Source organism: Bos indicus x Bos taurus, chromosome 2, assembly GCF_003369695.1.
Source record: "Bos indicus x Bos taurus breed Angus x Brahman F1 hybrid chromosome 2, Bos_hybrid_MaternalHap_v2.0, whole genome shotgun sequence".
NCBI classification, from domain to species: domain Eukaryota; kingdom Metazoa; phylum Chordata; class Mammalia; order Artiodactyla; family Bovidae; genus Bos; species Bos indicus x Bos taurus.
The window spans coordinates 52,640,857-52,660,490 of NC_040077.1; the positions used below are offsets into that span (position 1 = coordinate 52,640,857).

Genomic DNA, 19,634 nt, shown 5'->3' on the forward strand with positions numbered 1-19,634 from the left:
GGAGGAGCCTTGTGGGCTGCAGTCCATGAGGTGGCTAAGAGTTGGACACGACTGAGCGACTTCACTTTCACTTTTCACTTTCCTGCATTGGAGAAGGAAATGGCAACCCACTCCAGTGTTCTTGCCTGGAGAATCCCAGGGACGGGGGAGCCTGGTGGGCTGCCGTCTATGGGGTCGCACATAGTCGGACACGACTGAGGTGACTTAGCAGCAGCAGCAGCAGCAGCAGCCAGATTGTTACGATGAGGAAATTAAATCTCATATGGGTTTGGTAATTTGTCCTGGATTACAGCTACTAAATATCAGAACTAAGATTTTTTAACTATTTCACTAGATTCTATCATCTATGTAAACTATTTTACTTCACTTATTCTGATAAAACACACAATTAGTAATATAGTCATAGATTGATTATTAGCTTCCAATAAGCATCTTTTTTTCTTCTTTCAGCTCTACAGGCACCACTAAAGCAGACTATTTAATCAGAAAGATCTCTCACCAAATACACTAACATACTTGACTTTGTTATCCATTCTTGACCAGAAATAAATTGTTCTGATACCTACTAGCAATCAGTAGACTTAACTAATTAAGACTTTGGTTCATGAGGCTTCTCATTTTGGAGAGTCATTTCTTGAACAATATAGTTAATTTTGAGCATGTGATGCTGTCACCATATTCAGAGTCTTTTATTCTTTTCCATATAAATTATTAGTCTACTTTGGCACCTAATATGAGTAGTTCTTAATACCTTTAAATAATAAGCAACAAAAGACTGGGTAGTGAAATTTGGGTCTGAACTTTTTTCTTTTGTGCTATGGGACTAAGTAGAATAATACAGATTTATTTCATTTATGAGACTGTAGGAGAAGAGAGGAGATACATAATTAATACTGTTTATGAGATGAAAAAATGCAACATATGCAGCAACAAGAACACGTCATTTTGAGCAGGTCTTTATAGAACAGACATCCCATATTGTGTTCCTCCTTTCCCACAGTCATTGCCATGGCAATCTGGTATGCTTCGCAGTTGCTGCTGAGTAAGGGAGATGTCTCTTCTAGGAGATCTCTGTGTCAGCCAAAAAAACACAGCAGTCTCATTTGAGTCTAGAAATAAGACAAAATATATAAAATGAACAGGATTTTAGCATTTTTCTTCCCATTGGAGAAATTTCTTATGAGTCACTCTACCCATTTCTACTTTAACATTTTTCAAATCAGAAGTTTTGGAGTAGATTTTTCTCTTCAAATTAAGATTCTTTGCCAGATGATTGAAGACCTTGTCATTTCTAGATGTGACAAAATGTCCACAATGGAATATGAAAACCTGTTATTAAGAATTGAAATTCATTTGGGTGAAAGGCATCTAATAATCCAGGCCATGTTTAATCCTCCATTTTAAAAAAAAACACATGATCCTTCATGTCATTTCATAGACCTATCCTATTGTAATTTAAAAAATGTAACTATCTGTATTCAGCCATGACGAAGCTATCATTCACTCACTCCAAAGATCTCTAAAGTCAAAGGATTTCACTGTTGTGGTTGAGATTTCAGACTAATTGTAAGAGGACAACATACGATTCAATTTTGAGATAATGTAAATGAACACATTCATGAAATCATCAGTAGTTTATAAATGTTCCTGCATGATTCGAAGGGAGATGGGATTTCACAGGGATGAATGACTACCAGTAATAGTAAAGTCAAAGTCAGTAAAGGAGACGGTGAGCAAGGAGTGGGAGAGAGGAGCAGAGATGTCTTCCAGACTCAGGATTATAGGCACAAGAGCTGTGGATGGAAAACAGCAAAAAAAAAAAAAAAAAAGAGGAGGATGGGAATGATTGAGTATCAACATTCATTTGAGGGAATGAGTTGATTGAAATATTTGAATGTTGGCTAGAGGGGCTTAATTTCAATGTAATGGTTTTTAGGACACACTTCAGAAAAGAGATATAAAGGGAAAGTCATATAGAAGAAGAAAATGTAAGAATTATTCTGGAGGCTGAGTTGGCAGAGGGAGAGTCTGAAATTCACTGGAGTTGTCAAGTATGAAGTGATAACGTTGTACTATAAAAATAGATTATCAAGGAAGTCTTAAATTTTCTGTATGGGAAGAATGGCAAGATTGGTTATGGGTTGCTTATCAGGACTACTGGGACACAGCTTCTTTGTGTTCAGAAATGAATCATGCTTGAGTCCTAGAACATTGGGTGGATGAAGACGTGTCAGTACAAGAGAGGAGCTCAGTCATTAATGCTGTATTTGATAAGGCAGCAGTTCAGTTTTTAAGTATTAGAGATGAGTTGTCTTTGGAAGAGCCAAGTGAAGACTCTTGTGTAGTCACCTCATTATATAAATAATTAAAAAGGTAATTTATAGTTGGTGGCAATAAAAATATTAGATTCATGAGAGATGAACTAGATTTAGAGTCAACTCAGAATAATAACTTTAAACTATCAGTTCAGTTCAGTCGCTCAGTCGTGTCTGACTCTTTGCAACCCCATGAATCGCAGCACACCAGGCCTCCCTGTCCATCACCAACTCCCAGAGTTCACTCAGACTCAGGTTCATCGAGTCGGTGATGCCATCCAACCATCTCATCCTCTGTCGTCCCCTTCTCCTCCTGCCCCTAATTCCTCCCAGCATCAATGAGTCAACTCTTCGCATGAGGTGGCCAAAGTACTGGAGTTTCAGCTTTAGCATCATTCCTTCCAAAGAACACCCAGGGCTGATCTTCAGAATGGACTGGTTGCATCTCCTCGCAGTCCATGGGACTCTCAAGAGTCCTCTCCAGCACCACAGTTCAAAAGCATCAATTCTTCAGTGCTCAGCTTTCTTCACAGCCCAACTCTCACATCCATACATGACCACAGGAAAAACCATAGCCTTGACTAGACAGACCTTTGTTGGCAAAGTAATGTTTCTGCTTTTCAATATGCTGTCTAGGTTGGTCATAACTTTTCTTCAAGGAGTAAGCGTGTTTTAATTTCATGGCTGCAATCACCATCTACAGTGATTTTGGAGCCCAGAAAAATAAAGTCTGACACTGTTTCCACTGTTTCCCAAACTATTTCCCATGAAGTGATGGGACCAGATGCCATGATCTTCGTTTTCTGAATGTTGAGCTTTAAGCCAACTTTTTCACTCTCCTCTTTGACTTTCACCAAGAGGCTTTTTAGTTCCTCTTCACTTTCTGCCGTAAGGGTAGTTTCATCTGCATATCTGAGGTTATTGATATTTCTCCCGGCAATCTTGATTCCAGCTTGTGTTTCTTCCAGCCCAGCGTTGCTCATGATGTACTCTGCATGTAAGTTAAATAAGCAGGGTGACAATATGCAGCCTTGACGTACTCCTTTTTCTATTTGGAACCAGTCTGTTGTTCCATGTCCAGTACTGACTGTTGCTTGCTGACCTGCATATAGGTTTCTCAAGAGGCGGGTCAGGTGGTCTGGTATTCTCATTTCTTGAAGAATTTTCCACAGTTTATTGTGATCCACACAGTCAGAGGCTTTGGCATAGTCAATAAAGCAGAAATAGATGTTTTTCTGGAACTCTCTTGCTTTTTCCATGATCCAGCAGATGTTGGCAATTTGATCTCTGGTTCCTCTGTCTTTTCTAAAACCAGCTTGAACATCTGGACGTTCATGGTTCACGTATTGCTGAAGCCTGGCTTGGAGAATTTTGAGCATTACTTTACCAGTGTGTGAGATGAGTGCAATTGTGCGATAGTTTGAGCATTCTTTGGCATTGCCTTTCTTTGGGATTGGAATGAAAACTGACCTTTTCCAGTCGTGTGGCCACTGCTGAGTTTTCCAAATTTGCTGGCATATTGAGTGCAGCACTTTGACAGCATCATCTTTCAGGATTTGAAATAGCTCAACTAGAATTCCATCACCTCCGCCAGCTTTGTTTTAAACTAAATGCCAGGCCTAATTCTGCACAGGAGGAATACAGGGTAAACAGAGGATGAGCTCTGCCCTCAGGGAACTTACAACATAGTAGAGTGAGTAGGAGAAACTTTGAAAGTACTATCGTTCAATAAGGTATGTAAACATTGTAGGAAAGGGGAAATAGATCATCATTAGAGATTTGAGATGGCTACATTTGCTGGGTAGCAGGAAAAACAAGAATAAATAAGATTCCACAAAAGAGAAATTTAAATGTTATAAAAAGAACTAGATGTATGGTTTGAAATATCATTGAATTAGAACTAACGTAAATGTCCATTAGTAGGAGAATTTACTTTAAATTGTGAAATATTAGATAAACACTATTAAATTAGATATCTATATGCACTGACGTATGTAGATATATGTGATGTATTTAGTGAAAATGGAAAGTGCAGAATGATAGTAATCTCATGTTTATAAACTAAAACATAAATAAAAATGCACTCATATATTTGTGCATATGCATAGAAATTGGTCAGGAAGCCTACTCACCAGTTATTAATAGTGCTTACGTTTGAGGAGTAGAATCAGGAGAATCAGAAAACAGGGGCTTTCAGTGCATACATCATATATTTCAGAATTATTTTTAATTTAATGCAATGGACATGCGTTTTTATCATTGAAATTCATACTAAAATAATTATAGATTCACACACAGTTGTAAGAAATTGTTCCTGTCCTACAACTCCCTGAGGTTCAGTTCTTTCTTATTTTTTCTTTTTGTCCATTTTCTCTGTTGTTTACATTGGGTAAACTCTGTTTACCTCAAGAACACTGATTCTGTTCTCTGCCATATCCTATTATTGTGCTCATCCAATGAGTTTCAAATTTTCTATTATATTTTTTGGTACTGTTATTTCCATTTGACCGATGCTGAGATTGAGCATGTGAAAACTTAACTGTAAGCTTCCTGGAAGTCAGGGTAAAGCAGGAAACAAAAATTATGCATCTTCCTTTATGAGAAGTAGAAACACAATAATTCTCAATAATGTCAAAGAATTTCCTAGTCTTCTCCTAAGAGAAAGTTCACTACTACAGGAGTAGTTCTCAGAATAACCAGTAAGCGACTGAATGTGCGCTTCCTCAGTGACTCAGTGGTAAAGAATTCACCTGCGATGCAGAAGAAACATGAGTCACAGGTTCAATCCTGGGTTTGGGACGATCCCCTGGAGGAGGAAATGGCAACCTACTCCAATATTCTTGGCTTGGAAATCCCATGGACAGAGGAGCCTGGCAGGCTACAGTCCATAGGGTTATAAAGAGTCAGACACGCACACTGAGAGCTGAATGTATTTTCTACATATCTCTTGAGGGAAATGTTATAGTCCAAAAGAAAATCTAAATGATTACTCAGTCTCAAATTACAGCCCAGGTCACCACAGTTGACAAGGAGAAACGTTATTACAGAGGGAAACAGAAGGACTTAGTAATGAGTTGAGGAAAGAGCTTAGGTCCATAGAAACTCCCAGGTCTGAGAGGAAGTAATTACATACATTGTGATGGTTTAAAAGTATGTGTAACAGTAGCTGCTAAGTAACATCCCCAGAGTGGGAAAGACCCAGTTTATCTTAATTAAGACACTTCATGGCAGACCAGTTATTTGAGTCATGGGTTTCTATGGGCTTTCTGGCAAAAACTGTAGAAAAAGAGAGGTCATTGACAAGTTAGACAGCTGAATGAAATTACTGTCTACAATATCCAGGAAGAGTGGGAATCATTGTTCAGCAGAAACCTGGGGGGTCTGGACTTTCAGCAGAGGGAGGTTTAAAAGGGAATCATGTTGAGAGACCTACTGGGAAAAATGATTCCTTGAATTTGGTTTTCACTGGGTGGCCTGCTGGATGGAATGAGTGGGAAGATTTCATTGAGGAGGTCGTTAGGTTGTAGTCTAAATACACTATTTGGAAACCAAGCTAGGATTGCTTCTAAGAAAGTCAGTCGTATCAAATGTAGGAGGAAATATGAAATGAGAATGAAGGTGGACACAGGTGGGTATTAGTATTGTTGTAGAGCATTTTCATCTAAGAGAATGAAAGAATGGTAGCGAAGATGTAGGAAAGACCCAGGAAGTAAGAAAGGAGGATGCAGCTAGTATTCTAAGATGAAAGGATCTGTGAAAAGTCACCCAGAAGGAGTATATTATTGGAACTGTTGTTGTCGATAAATGGTGTCAGGTCAAAAGGATAGCTCAAAAATGCCCAAGATACACATGAAGAAATTGTGGAGGAAGGAATAGGATCACAGGTTTTAGGAAGGAAACTGACCATGAGAAGGCAGATTTCTCAAGAAGATACAAGGTAGAACATCTAGAGCTCTAACAGACTTTGGATGTGGAAAGGCACACATCTCTGCCTCTGCTCTTGAAAGGAAAGATGAGAATATGAATGTGCAGATGGCTTGAAACCCTGATATGCATAAATTAGAATTGTATTTTTCTGTGACTTACTTTCTGTACAATGGCCCATTTCAATATGGTGATGGAAAGCTCAAGCCATTCAAGACTCTCTGTCTTCCATTTTCCTGGTCCTTATTTCTCTCAGGCCACTGCTGAGGGACCCCTTGCTTCTATCAGTCTGTCAGTAGCTCTGTGATTTTTCCATGACCTTCAAGGAAATCCTGGCTCCAAGTTGATGCCTGCATGGCTCAGTGAAAGTGAAGTGAAGTCGCTCAGTCGTGTCCGACTCTTTGCGACCCCATGGCCTGCAGCCTACCAGGCTCCTCCATCCATGGGATTTTCCAGGCAAGAGTACTGGAGTGTGTTGCCATTTCCTTCTCCAGAGGATCTTCCTGACCCAGGGATCCAACCCGGGTCTCTCACAAATGTCCCCAGTACTGTGTGCATACCCTTAGACATTCACTGTCTGGAGTCATGCTTCTGCCTCACCCACGAAGTGCAGTGCATGGCTCGAGGACTCTCACACTTCTGTTCTCCTCAAGTCTGCCCCATCAGTCTTCCATTTTTCTTTTCTAGAGGTGGAACACTGACCTGGTGCAGGAAGGTATATGCTCCATTCACATGGCATTTTACTTACATACTTGTACCTGTCTGAAGCCCTTACCATTTCTGCAAAGGCTTTTGCTCCTGTGACCAGCCAAAAAGACTCTCCCTTTTTTTGTCGGGGTTAGGAGGCTTTTCCTCTGGGTCATACCTTCCCCAAAGTAATGAACATAACCATCTTATTTTCTTGAATATTTTGGGATGGCAGGGAGATGGACTAAACTAGTTAGCATTTCTAAAATATTGAAATGCCACAAATACCAAAGATGAAAAGAATGAGAGTTTATTGTGTACCTGCAAAGTACCAGGCACTTCATCCCTAACAACATTTTAAATGTAGATATTATTTTTACCCCTGTCTAAAGATGAAAAAACTGAGGCTGTGCAAGTTTATACAACATACAAATAAATAGTCATATCTCTGGTGAGTGGCAGAGCCACTTCTCTCTGAAATGTACACTTCATTCTTCCTCTGAAAGTAAAGGGCAGAATGCAGTGTGAATAACATTCAGAGAAAGCCATAGTGAATATTCCTGGCTCTAGTCACCTGTAACTAAATGATGGTGGAAAGGGCTGGTGGAGTTAGAGAAAGGAAGGCACTGGTGGATATCAGAGGGAGGGAGAGGTGGAGAAGTTGATGCCTCATAAGACTATCTGTTGAATTCTATTCAAAGCACCATATTAAAAGCAGAGGCAGCACCTGTGGCAGGAAGCCAAAACTGATCATTGCTGGCAGACATATAGAGGGATAATCAAAGGATAATAGAGAGGTAAGTGATCATAACAACTAGCACAGGGTGGCAGACAGAAGCCTTATGTTTTGGAATAAGGAACACAGGACTGAATTTGAAAGTAACATGGTACTTCATAACAAGGAAGCAAAGATGGAGGGTATAAGAAAAGGTGAAGAAATTTGAAACCATGATGTTGGAGAGATCATATAATCCCATGTTACTCCCCCATTTTCTTATTGCCACATCTTATCCAGTGGGTTTTAACTTCAAGTAGCAATCTAAGAATTGTTCATTGCTTGATGATCTGGAAACAATACCATGGACTGAAGGCACCAGCTCTCTTTTCCTTCTCTTTATATGTAGGAAGAAAGAAAGGAAGAAGTCGAAAACTGTACAGAAGAAAGAAAATGACTTTAGAGTAATTTGACATGATTTCAAATGCAGATGCAATTTCTTCTGTGTGATCGTGAATGAAGGAATAGTTATATTTGTATGACCACTTGGTTGAGAGGCTTTAAGGTTATGATCAGGTGCCTAGTGTAGGACCCTAAACATAGCAGGAGCTCTGCAAATGTAAATCATTTTTCCTACACCTTTATTCATTCAACAGATATTTTTAAGGCAGTTAATTTTATGCCACAGATAATGTATTAATCAGCATAGGCCACCTTATACTGAAGTAATAAAGACCCCTTAATCTCATTTGCTTAAACACAACAGAAGTTTAATTCTCCCACTAACTAAGAAGTCTGCTGTTTATTTAGATGGCTTTATTGGGCATCTCTTCTCCATGTAGCAGTCCAGATCACTTCAGTCTTTTATCCTAACCGTCTTGATATAAGACCTCTTCAAGGATCACTACAACAGAGAAAGTGCTGTCCAGAACTGCTCTTAGAAATTTCTGCCTGGAAGTGACACACATCACTTAGCTGGCAATCCATTGGTCAGAACTAGTCCTGTAGCCTCTCCTACTTCAAGGGGATGAATATGGAGTCTTATGTGTGCCCAGAAGAAGAGAAGAACTGGATATTGATGCATACAAGGAATGCCTTCCACTAGCAAGGCACTAGGTACTTAGTAGTAAACAATGTAGGCATCATTTATCTTTTCCTCATGGACCTCTCAATCCAGAGTGATATGGGAAAGCTATGGCATCTGAAAAGAGCCAGGTTTCTTCCCAGGCAAGGCAAGGAACTAGATCAAAGTGATTGCATTCAATAAGTATAATGTTATGTGGGAAAACAGGAAAGGGTAACAGTTGAGTATAAGTGACAAGTATGGAGAACTTAGCAATCCTCAATAAATATTTACTGAATGAATGTTAAGAATAAGAAGAAATTTAGCTCTAAAAAAACTAAATGGGAAAGGCGACAGAGAGAGAACAGATATAGGAAGAAAAAACACATGGAAACAGTTTATGCTTTTCAAATGTTCTGAATAATATTTGGGAATAAAAGCTGTTCTTGCTATATCTGCTGCTTCCAGTAAGCCTGAAATATTCTGTGCTGGTCTCTTCTGCCATAGTTGGGCTGAGGAGGAATGCGTTCCCAGCCAGACTGTTTCATTCTTACCTAGTCAAGAATGTGGGAATTGTTGGGAGACTTGGACTCTGACTCATCATCTAGAATGTTTTATGGTGAATCAAGGTAGCTTGATGGGCAGCTGTCAAATATGGAAGTGTCATAGGCAGTGAGTAAATGTGCCACTATAAATACTGAAAATGCTGCAGAGTTAGGCAAAAACCTTTATGAATACAATTGTATGGCAGAATCTTAGAGAGAGGTGATTCCTTAAAGCTTTAAAATGATTTATATAAAAAAGATTTATTAAAGGAATGATAGAAAACAGGTAAAAAAAGACATTTATAATATATCCCCTACACATAAACCCTGTTAACATTTCAGTATAGTTTAGCTGGTACTCTATCATCTCCCTTTTACTTAACAGTATTTTCCACATCAAAAAATATACTTCTGCAAAATTATTTTTCATGGCTGCATGGTATTGTATCATATGTATGTCTCAAAATATATTTCTTTATCATCCCATTAGGTTGTTTACAGATCATTGCCATTATAAACAATGCTGTTAAAAACTTACCTTGTCTGAATTTCTATGCATCTCTTTATTTCAGAGAGTAATTTTTCTAATTGGAATTAGAATTGGAATTACTATAGTAAGAATTATGTATAATTCAAGGCTTATTATGTACATTACCAAATTGCCCTCTAAAATATTGTTGCAATTTATATTACTACCAACAGTGGATAAGAGCAAAAGAGTGTTTAGGAATCCATAGTCTACAAATGTGGTTATAGAGAATTGACTATATTATAAAAATGTGTTTAATCTTGTCAGCTGTTCACAAAAAGGGGCCCTTAAAATATTATTTTTAAATCCTCCATCCTATATTTCATGCCTTACGCTAAAATCATAAGTATGAGAATTTCACATTAGATTTCTTAGAAAAGAATTTGAGACAGATTCACATATTCTACTAAATGGGCTCATTAATATCATGGGTGCTAGGATAAGATCAATGAATAATTCATTGGATATCTGCAATGATTTTCTCTGTTGACAGAATATATTGAGATCTGCCATTGATATATCCAGGCCTTGCTATATGGCTGTTAAATATCCATTCACGTCTTTAATGATCCTCTGAATAGTAGGCAACTTCTTGTTTGTCTAGAGAAAACCAAGAAAACTTCAGCTGAATTGACTATGTAAACTGAAAAAGATATAGATGAAATAGTCAAGTGTCTACTTATAATATGTATTGCACTAATTTAGACATAAATAATACTTTAAAACACATATCAGGCATAGAGTATTTTTACAAGTATTTCTCTTTTCTCAACCTTATAATTCATGAAGCAGTTTTAGTTCAGCTCCCATGCATTCTTGACATCAGAAAGGTACCACCTTTTCAGGCAGCTGGTATGTTTCTACCACCTGTCATCTGGAATTTAGTCTAAGTAGTTTTGGGGTACAAGATTGTGAGAATATATGATGCCGTCCCTGGAAATCTTTCCTCCAGCTTAAAAGCCCACTTACTACTCATGGTCTCTAGTAACCACTTACTCTGATACTTTTTTTAGTGATCTTTAAAATACTTGTTTTCAACAGTACTTTCAATTATTAAGTCATATCTCCCAAAATAATTACTAACTCTGTATTAAATTCCTTGACTTCTGTTTTTACCGGTCCCATCAAGTGAAGGACTGCTAAAACTATTGAAAATTCTCATCAATTGGCGTCTTAGATTTAAGGCAACTGCCTTAAACTGTACTTTGTGAAAAATAAAGTGAGAGAGTGCCTGGTATTATGAGAGACTTTATAAGGACTTTAGATAAAATGCCTCTTTTTCTGAGGGATAATTATGCAGAAGAAAAATCTCACCTTACATTCATCTATATATTACAGTTTAAACAGAAAGAGAGGGGATCTATACAAATCTCTTTTGTGTTCTTATGCAAAGTGATTATTGAATATGAAAGCTTTTTTCCACCTATAAAAAATGTCTTAAGAATACAGTAGGATTGTCATGCATTTATCTTGTATAGAAACACTGAAAATATAGGTTCGTGGATCCTACTTCTTTGAAAATATTCACATTGGAATTTTTTAAGAACTACGGCTTCTACCCAATTAAACATCCTTCCAATTCCAAACTGCATCTACTTTTATTTTAATACAAAACAAACAAACCAACAAACAAACAAGCAGCAGAAAATATTTAGAATAGATATTCTCTTAAGGAACCGTAGTGAAAATTTTTGTAACTCAGAATGAAAAATTTAGAGAATCGAGTGGCTAAATTTCCCTGTAGTGTTTCTCCCTCTTTAAAATATGTTATATTGTTTCCATTCTTTTCATCTAAGTATTTCCAGAGTAAAATAACCTATGTTACAGATTAGGTGGCAGCTATTTGATCGATGTGGTTGAAGATAGCATATGGGGTATTCTTTAAATATTTAAAATCTTTGTTCTTGCCCATTGCAGTAGAATATATGAGAATTACCCCCAAAACTTCCCAATAGTACATGTATGTAATACCTGTCATCTTAAAAAGCAATGAACATTTTACCACTGCTTTCTTTGTTATTTGAAGCAAATCAAAGTGAGAGATACAGAGCTTAAAATAAATTGTTACAGAACTCTAATTCTATAAGATCTTACAATTCCAGGAGATTATAAATGCCGTTTTAAAATGTTAATCAGAAGATGCATTTGTTTTAATTCTTGATACTGAAAATATTGACTGAATTGTGAATTAACACATTTAGGGTTGCAGATGTCATTTTTCATGACATTTCCTGAATGATGTAATTTTCATATTTCATATAGCAGTTTGATCAATTTACAGATTTATTTTACATAATTAGTTGGTAAATGAGAAATTCAATTGCTGATATATAACTATTCCTCTGTAATATAGAAAATAAGTTTAAATTCTGAATTATAAATAAAAAAGCAAATATTTTGAAGACATCTGGTCCACATCTGTCTGAAATAAGATAATTTAAAACAGTGTAATTAACTGCAAGAAATACTGAAATATTCACACCTTAGAATGTAAAAAATAACTCATTCCATTTTAGTGTGATTTTTTGAGTTGGTGAATTTTTTTTTTTAATTTTAGTGTCCTTTAGCCTCTCATTCTGTCATTACAAAGAAGACTGACAAGCTAAACAAACAAAAATAATCCATGTTTTTCAAAGCTTCTAATAAATGAAAGAATTATCTTTATTACTATTCTTTTATGTGTTGACTAACCTCCACTCCTAAGTTAATACTCAGCAGACTTAGACTCAGGCCTACCCCCTTTTGATGTATTTATAATTCTCCATTCAATTATTTAAAATGAGAGATTAGTGAGAGAGTCTGTAATCTCACTCCCTAAATTGTGTATTCCTTGTGGACACAAAGAAACTCAGTAAATGTGAGAGGGAGGTATTCAGACTCACGGAAATGAAAAGCATCTTTGGTATATTCTCATGATCAGTAGAGAATTGTCGTTTGAAGACTGATCTTTTCTTTTGTTAAAAACCTGTGTTAAGTGGAATATTAACCATTTTAGGAGAAAGGAAAATACGCTAGACTTCCTATGCATGCCTGCTCAGTCACTTAAGTCATGTCCGACTATGTGCGACGCTATGGACTGTAGCCTGCCAGGTTGCCATGCCTTCCTCCAAGGGATCTTCCCAAGCCAGGGATCGAACCCGTGGTGTCTCCTGCATCCCAGACAGATTCTTTACCGGTGAGCCACCCAGGAAGCCCAGACTTTCTATGTTCTAACCCCAAAATGTGAAAAACGTGATACATTTCTTCCTTAATGAAAAGCTGCAGAACCTTAAAACTTTTATAGGACTGAATTTCGATCCATGATAGAGAAGTTAGGGGTTCCCTGGTGGTTCAGATGGTAAAGAATCTCTCTGCAATGCAAGAGACCCAGGTTGAATCCCTGGGTTGGGTAGATCCCCTGGAGAAGAATTTGGCTACCCACTCCAGTATTCTTGACTGGAGAATCCCATGGACAGAGGAGCCTGACAAAGTTAGATTCATGAACACACACGACAATAATGCTACAGTATAAGGGTGGGGGAAGATCTCTGCTCTGATGCCAGAGGCTCTCCTAACAGTAGACCAGGAGGAGAATTGAGCCTATGAGAAGTGAAAACTCTTTTCCTAATACATGCCCTAAGATATCACAAGTTATATTTTGTGTTTTTACTTCCAGGGAGCATGATAAAGATCCAGAGAGTTTTTTTAAGGTATTGATGCATCTTAAGGACTTAGGACTCAATTTCCACGTATCTGTCCTTGGAGAAACCTTCACAGATGTCCCAGGTATCTCTCTTGTATTTTCTAGTGTGTATTTTTATAGATGATATAAGCTCTACAACTTAAGTATTAATTTCCATGTTTCCCTTTGTTAGAATAATCAAGATGAGCACTGTCAACCAAAAGATTATACGATGGCATTAAAGTGTGATTCAATTAAAAAAATACTTAAGTAAGCATTCTTTGATTTAAGTTGAGAACGTGAAGTCATCTCTTTTATCAAATATAGTTTATACAATGCATCTTGATGTAAATAAAATATATTGCTTTAGGCATCTTAACAGTTAAGGAAAGTGGGAATTTGTAATTGGATATACAACCTCTCACCTCAGGGTCACTGGTTTGAATCCTACTCTCTCTGGTAATGGCTGAAATACATTACCATCTGTAGGTGGCCTGTGTAAAGCATTTTGGCATCAAACTTGTAAAGCAGAGTAGATATATATCATAGCTGTCATTGGTCCATGCTTTTTTAATTGAACTTGAGAAAGCAAACAGAAATCTGAAGCTGATAGCAGCAAGTCTTCTCATCCCTAATGCCATAGGGAGCTTCTTCTGAACCATTTCCTTCACCCTGCATCCTCACTGAGCATATCTGTGTCAGAAGATGGGAATCTTGACCACCATTCTAAGGTCTTAAATGTTCATGTTTTTTAAGTTTTGGATATTCAACTTTTTTTGTAAACTCCAAGTATGCATGAGTGGGTTCTCAGTTGCTAAGTCTTGTCTGACTCTCTGCAACTCTGTGGACTATACCCCACCATGTTCCTCCATGCATGGAATTTCCCAGGTAAGAATACTGGAGTGAGTCGCCGTTTCCTTCTCCAGGGAATCTTCCCAACTCAGGGATGGAACCTGCATCTCCTGCATTGGCAGGCAGATTCTTTACTACTGAGCCACCTGGGAAACCCAAACCCCAAGTATGCAGACAAGGAAAGTTCCTATCATCATGCTCTATGACTCTTAAAGTATTAGTCACTCAGTCGTGTCCAACTCTTTGCACCCCGATGAACTGTAACCCACCAGGCTCCTCCATCCATGGGATTTTCCAGGCAAGAATACTGGGGTGGGTTGCCATTTCCTTTAAGGACCATGTAAACGTTACCCTCACTTAGCCAGTACTTTGTGATTCTGGTATGATGTGAGGAAGTACACCGAGCTTGTACCTCAGTAGCCTCATCTGATATGGCTCATCCTCTGCCCCCTGCACTTGTAGACACCAGCTTCTTTTTAGTTCCTCTAAATTTCCAAACTTCTTTAAACCTCTGGATATTTGCCTGCTGCCTGCTGCTGCTGCTGCTAAGTCACTTCAGTTGTATCCGACTCTGTGCAACCCCAGAGATGGCAACCTACCAGGCTCCGCCTTCCCTGGGATTCTCCAGGCAAGAACACCGGAGTGGGTTGCCATTTCCTTCTCCAATGCATGAAAGTGAAAAGTGAAGGTGAAGTTGCTCAGTATTGCCTGACTCTTAGCCACCCCATGGACTGCAGCCTACCAGGCTCCTCCATCCATGGGATTTTCCAGGCAAGAGTACTGGAGTGGGGTGCCATTGCCTTCTCTGTGACATTTGCCTATTTGTTATTCATTTGATCTCAGTTCAGGTGTATTTTCTTTCAGTGTGAAACTTTATCATGGTCTCATGGCACCCTATACTTTTACCTTATGATACTTTCCTTAGTTTCTAATCATATAATTATGTGAAATTTCTTATCTCACTGCCACACATACACACAAACACAAAGTAGAACATAGGTGCTGGGTAGACAAGGGTTGTGACCATCTCATTCATCAGTGCTCCTCAAAGCCTAGTGCAGTGCCTGACACAAGGCTGGAACTCAGTGAGTGAGTGTTGGGTAAACAGGTAGAAATACTGTGAACTTCCTGCCTTCAAGCAATTTATAGTTTTCTTAAAGAAGGAACAGTTTTGCGTAAGCAGAGGAAACAGGAAGGGAAACACAGGACAATATAATTATACATGAGTACTGACACATGTGGCTTACTTAGAGTAGAATGTTAATTGAAGGGCTAGCACTTGAATAGCCAGAGGATTAGGATTAGGATCCCAAAAGGGGAAGCAACATGGGAAAAACATGGAGAAGCAAATATTACAGATATTATACTGAAATGAGAGAACAATTTCAGGGATTAGTGCTATGAGATCCCTAAGTAGAATAGAAGATTCTGCATACAAAAGTTAGTAAGTAAGTAATACATAGACAGGGTAGAGCCAAAGTATGGAGGATCTGCAAAGTAGGTTGCTGCTGCTGCTAAGTCGCTTCAGTCGTGTCCAACTCTGTGTGACCCCAGAGACGGTAGCCCACCAGGCTTCCCCATCCCTGGGATTCTCCAGGCAAGAACACTGGAGTGGGTTGCCATTTCCTTCTCCAGTGCACGAAAGTGAAAAGTGAAAGTGAAGTCACTCAGTCGTTCCCGACTCTTAGCGACCCCATGGACTGCAGCCTACCAGGCTCTTCTGTCCATGGATTTTCCAGGCAAGAGTACTGGAGTGGGGTGCCATTGCCTTCTCCGGCAAAGTAGGTTAGGTAAAGGTAAAAAATAGGGAGCCTTGGTCTTGAACTGGAAAGAGATATGATGAAACCTGTATTTTAGGAGGATTTCTGTTGCAGTGATATGTAGGCAGAATCACAGTAAGACTGCAGAGTCATCCAAGCATGGGCTCTGTGAGGTGGTTTGTTTTTGTTCAGTCACTAAGTCATGTCCGACTGTTTGTGACCCTAGGGACTGCAGCACACCAGACTTCCCTGTCTTCCGCTCTTTCCTGGAGTTTGCTCAAAATCATGTCCATTGAGTCAGTGATACTATCCAACCATCTCATCCTCCATCATCCCCTTCTCCTGCCCTCAGTCTTTCCCAGCATCAGGGTGTTTTCCAATGAGTCAGCTCTTCACAACAGGTGGCCAAAGTATTGGAGCTTCAGCTTCAGCATCAGTGTGGTGGTTGGTGGCAGAAAGATTAGTGAGAGGGCTGTTAGGAGAGAGATTCTCAAGGAAAACACGGAAAAGAATTTGGTAGATGGATGGCTGTCGAGAAAGAAGGAAGAAAAAAATCAGCTTATTTGCAAAGCTGGTGATTTCAGTCTCGTTTTTGCCAGTATTGAGATGTTTGTGGATGAACTGAAGAAAGTGGCTGGAGAATACCACTAAGCAGAGGGCTTCTCAGCCAGCTTCACTGTTGGGTAATTTTAAGCCACCACTACAAAGAAGACTAGGTTTTTCCTCAAAGGGCCATGTTTTTGGAATCACAGCTCTCCCTTCCCACCCGTTTAGCAATTTAGAGCAGCATCGTGGGGATTGAAAGTGGGATGGGAAGCAATTAGGGGCCTGAGAATTGAGTGCTCAGTAATTACAGGCTCAATCTTTTACTCACTTTGGCCTGACCTCAACACATACTTATTGAACACCTTAGAAGAGGGATTTCACGGTGAACAGGATGCAGCCTGCGCCTCAGGGAGCCCTGCCCTGGGGAGACACTTCCGTATGAATGCTGTGGATCCCTGTGGGATGCTGTGGATGACCACAGGAAGAGTCCTGTCACCTATGCACACACTTCTGTTACTCCCAGTCTCAACTGGTACTCCCTTCTGCCTTCGCCTCTGGCCCATCTGTCACGTCCAATGTGAATCAGCTCTTTAAGGCTGCAGCCCTTCACCTTGCACGTGAGAAGAGCGCGGGTTGTTGGCTTGATGAATGAGTCTGATGGCTTTCCAGGTTGTGCTCCTAGATGGCCACATTGCAGTCTTTATTCCAGAGGTTTCCTAACAGGACATTTCGTGTAACTTCAGTTGTTTGCATCACTGTTCGGGCTTGACAAGCACTAATATAGCACTTGGTGTATTTCAGGCATTGTTCTAAGCCATTTATAAATGTTAAATCTTTAACCTCTTAGCAGTCTTGTTCAGCATTACTATCTCCATTTTTCTTAGTGGGGGAAACTACACTAAGGTACGGAGGTACACCAAGGTACAGAGACGTTAAGTGAGGTCACATAACTATGTAGTATTTTTAACCACTGTGCTATGCTACATTTCCATTTTCTTGTTTTCTGACCCAAGTGTTTCTCTAAACATTTTTTCCCACAACTCACCATCTAGCACTTCACACAAAGGGTTACCTAGCAGGTATAGAGGAGCCTGACAGGCTATAGTCCATGGGGGTCACAAAGAGTCAGACAGGATTTAGTGATGAAACAGCAACAACAACAAAAGCAGGTATACATTTCTTTGCCTGCTGCCTCTTCCAGGTGCCCTATTAGCATATCTAAAACCCATACTTTAACACCAACTTCTCTCTGTTGAAACTATGCAGTATCAGCCAGAAGAATAACTCTGGACACTGTTAACATTTGTGAGGAAGTGGCTTTCTTGTAAATAATTGCAAAAATAGTTATTATTACGCTGTTCATTGCTCCTGTTGACAGAATAGAAGCAGATATTTGCTACTTGCTTGGTCCTTTGCTGAGTTATTTCATGTAATGCTCATGATAATCCCAGCGGAGTATGTATTATTATCCCATTTGATAGATGGAAAAACTGAGTCTTTGAAAGTTTAAATCACTTTGATTATACTGTTTGTGGGTCAAATTTTGTCTTTCACAAGCAAAACCAAGACAGGTTTAATACATGACAGCAGGGCCATTAATTACTCTTTTTCTCCTTGAGGTGTGATTTACATATAACATTGTATACATTTAAGGTGTACAGTGTGATAATTTGATACATTTACACGTTGCAACATGATCATCAGTGTAGTTCTAGCTAAGGCCTCTCTCACACCACATAATTATTTCTTTTTTGTGATAAGAATATGTAAAATCTAGTCTTCAAGCAATTTCGAAGTATATAATACAGTATTGTTGACTATAATGACTATGCTGTACTTTAAAAAAATTGTTATTCCATTATAATATACATACCATACACTCCACTTGCTTCACTTGCACATTTCAATGATTTTTGGTATATTTACAGAATTGTGTAATTATCACCATGCATAGAGTTTGTTTGTTTGTTTGTTTTTGGCCATGGGTCATTTGGGGTCTTAGTTCCCAACCAGAGATCAAATCTGCACCCCTTACAATGGAAACAGAGTCTTAACCACTGGACATCCAGGGAAGTCCCCACTATGCTATTCTTTTGATCTCCAGGACTTATTCTTACTCTACTTGAAAATGTGTACATTAATTACTCCTTATTCAACTTCTTTCTCCTTCCCTCTCCACAGAGCTTGTAGGAAAAGGTAACATATTTCTGAGCAATGGCATTAGCACCAATGAGTTTTACTGCCCTTTTTGATGCAGCAATCTCTTTTAAATTCCTTTTGAAAATATTAAAACCACAGTAGAGCGACTTTGTAGAGTTTTCATACTGTTGATTGTTTTCAAATTATGTTGTTGCAAGGTTTTTATCATCCTTTTTTCTGAAAAATGTGATAGAGTAAGATTATTGATTCTAGTTCATTTATAGCTACATAGTTTATAGCTCTTTTGTATCATCCTTTCATCTTACAAGAGGAGCATGACCTAGGACAGTGACTATTCCAAGTGCTCAGAGCTGAGCACAGTGTGTGAGACAGGCAGTAGTAGATTGCTGCAAGGTTGGGAGTAGAACATAGGAGTCAGTCCTCTCATCCCTACTCCTATATGTGTTCAGTAAGTGTTTTTCTGTTTTTTTGTTTTTTGTTTTTATTTTGGCTGTGCTGGGTCTTTGTTGCAGCACACGACTTTCTCTAATTGTGGTACACGGGAGTTTCTCTAGTTATGGAGCACAGCTTCGGGTTCGGTAGTTGTAGCGCGCCGACTTCTCGAGTTGTGGTGTTTGGGCTTAGTTGTCCCAAGGCATGTGGGATATTAGTTGCCTGACCAGGGATTGAACCCACATCCCCTGCATTGGAAGGCAGATTCTTAAGCACGGGACCACCAGGGAAGTCTCGGTTTTGTATGTTTTATGCCAAGTACTAAACGAGATGTTTAGGTTGAAGTGGTGAATAAAGCAAAATATCTTTTGTGATGTTTGCATCACAGAAGTAGTCCAACTCCAGTGCTTTATTCATCAGTTCCTAGAGCACTTAAAACATGCCA

The 19,634-nt window shown here is 38.9% G+C and overlaps 1 protein-coding gene across 19 annotated transcripts in view; it reads left to right on the forward strand.

The window, feature by feature from the left end:
- Positions 1-19,634, forward strand: part of GTDC1 (glycosyltransferase like domain containing 1) — a 493,004-nt gene that overhangs the window by 382,842 nt on the left and 90,528 nt on the right. For 17 of the 19 annotated variants that reach the window (XR_003514505.1, XR_003514508.1, XR_003514506.1 and 14 more), the window contains one exon: positions 13,434-13,543. The exons of the other annotated variants lie outside the window; for them this stretch is intronic. Coding sequence is in view for 14 of the 17 variants with exons in the window: in XM_027561467.1 (XP_027417268.1) it covers positions 13,434-13,543 (110 nt within the window). In the remaining 3 variants the exon portion in view is untranslated. The remainder of the gene's footprint in view (positions 1-13,433; positions 13,544-19,634) is intronic. 19 annotated transcript variants of the gene reach the window in all.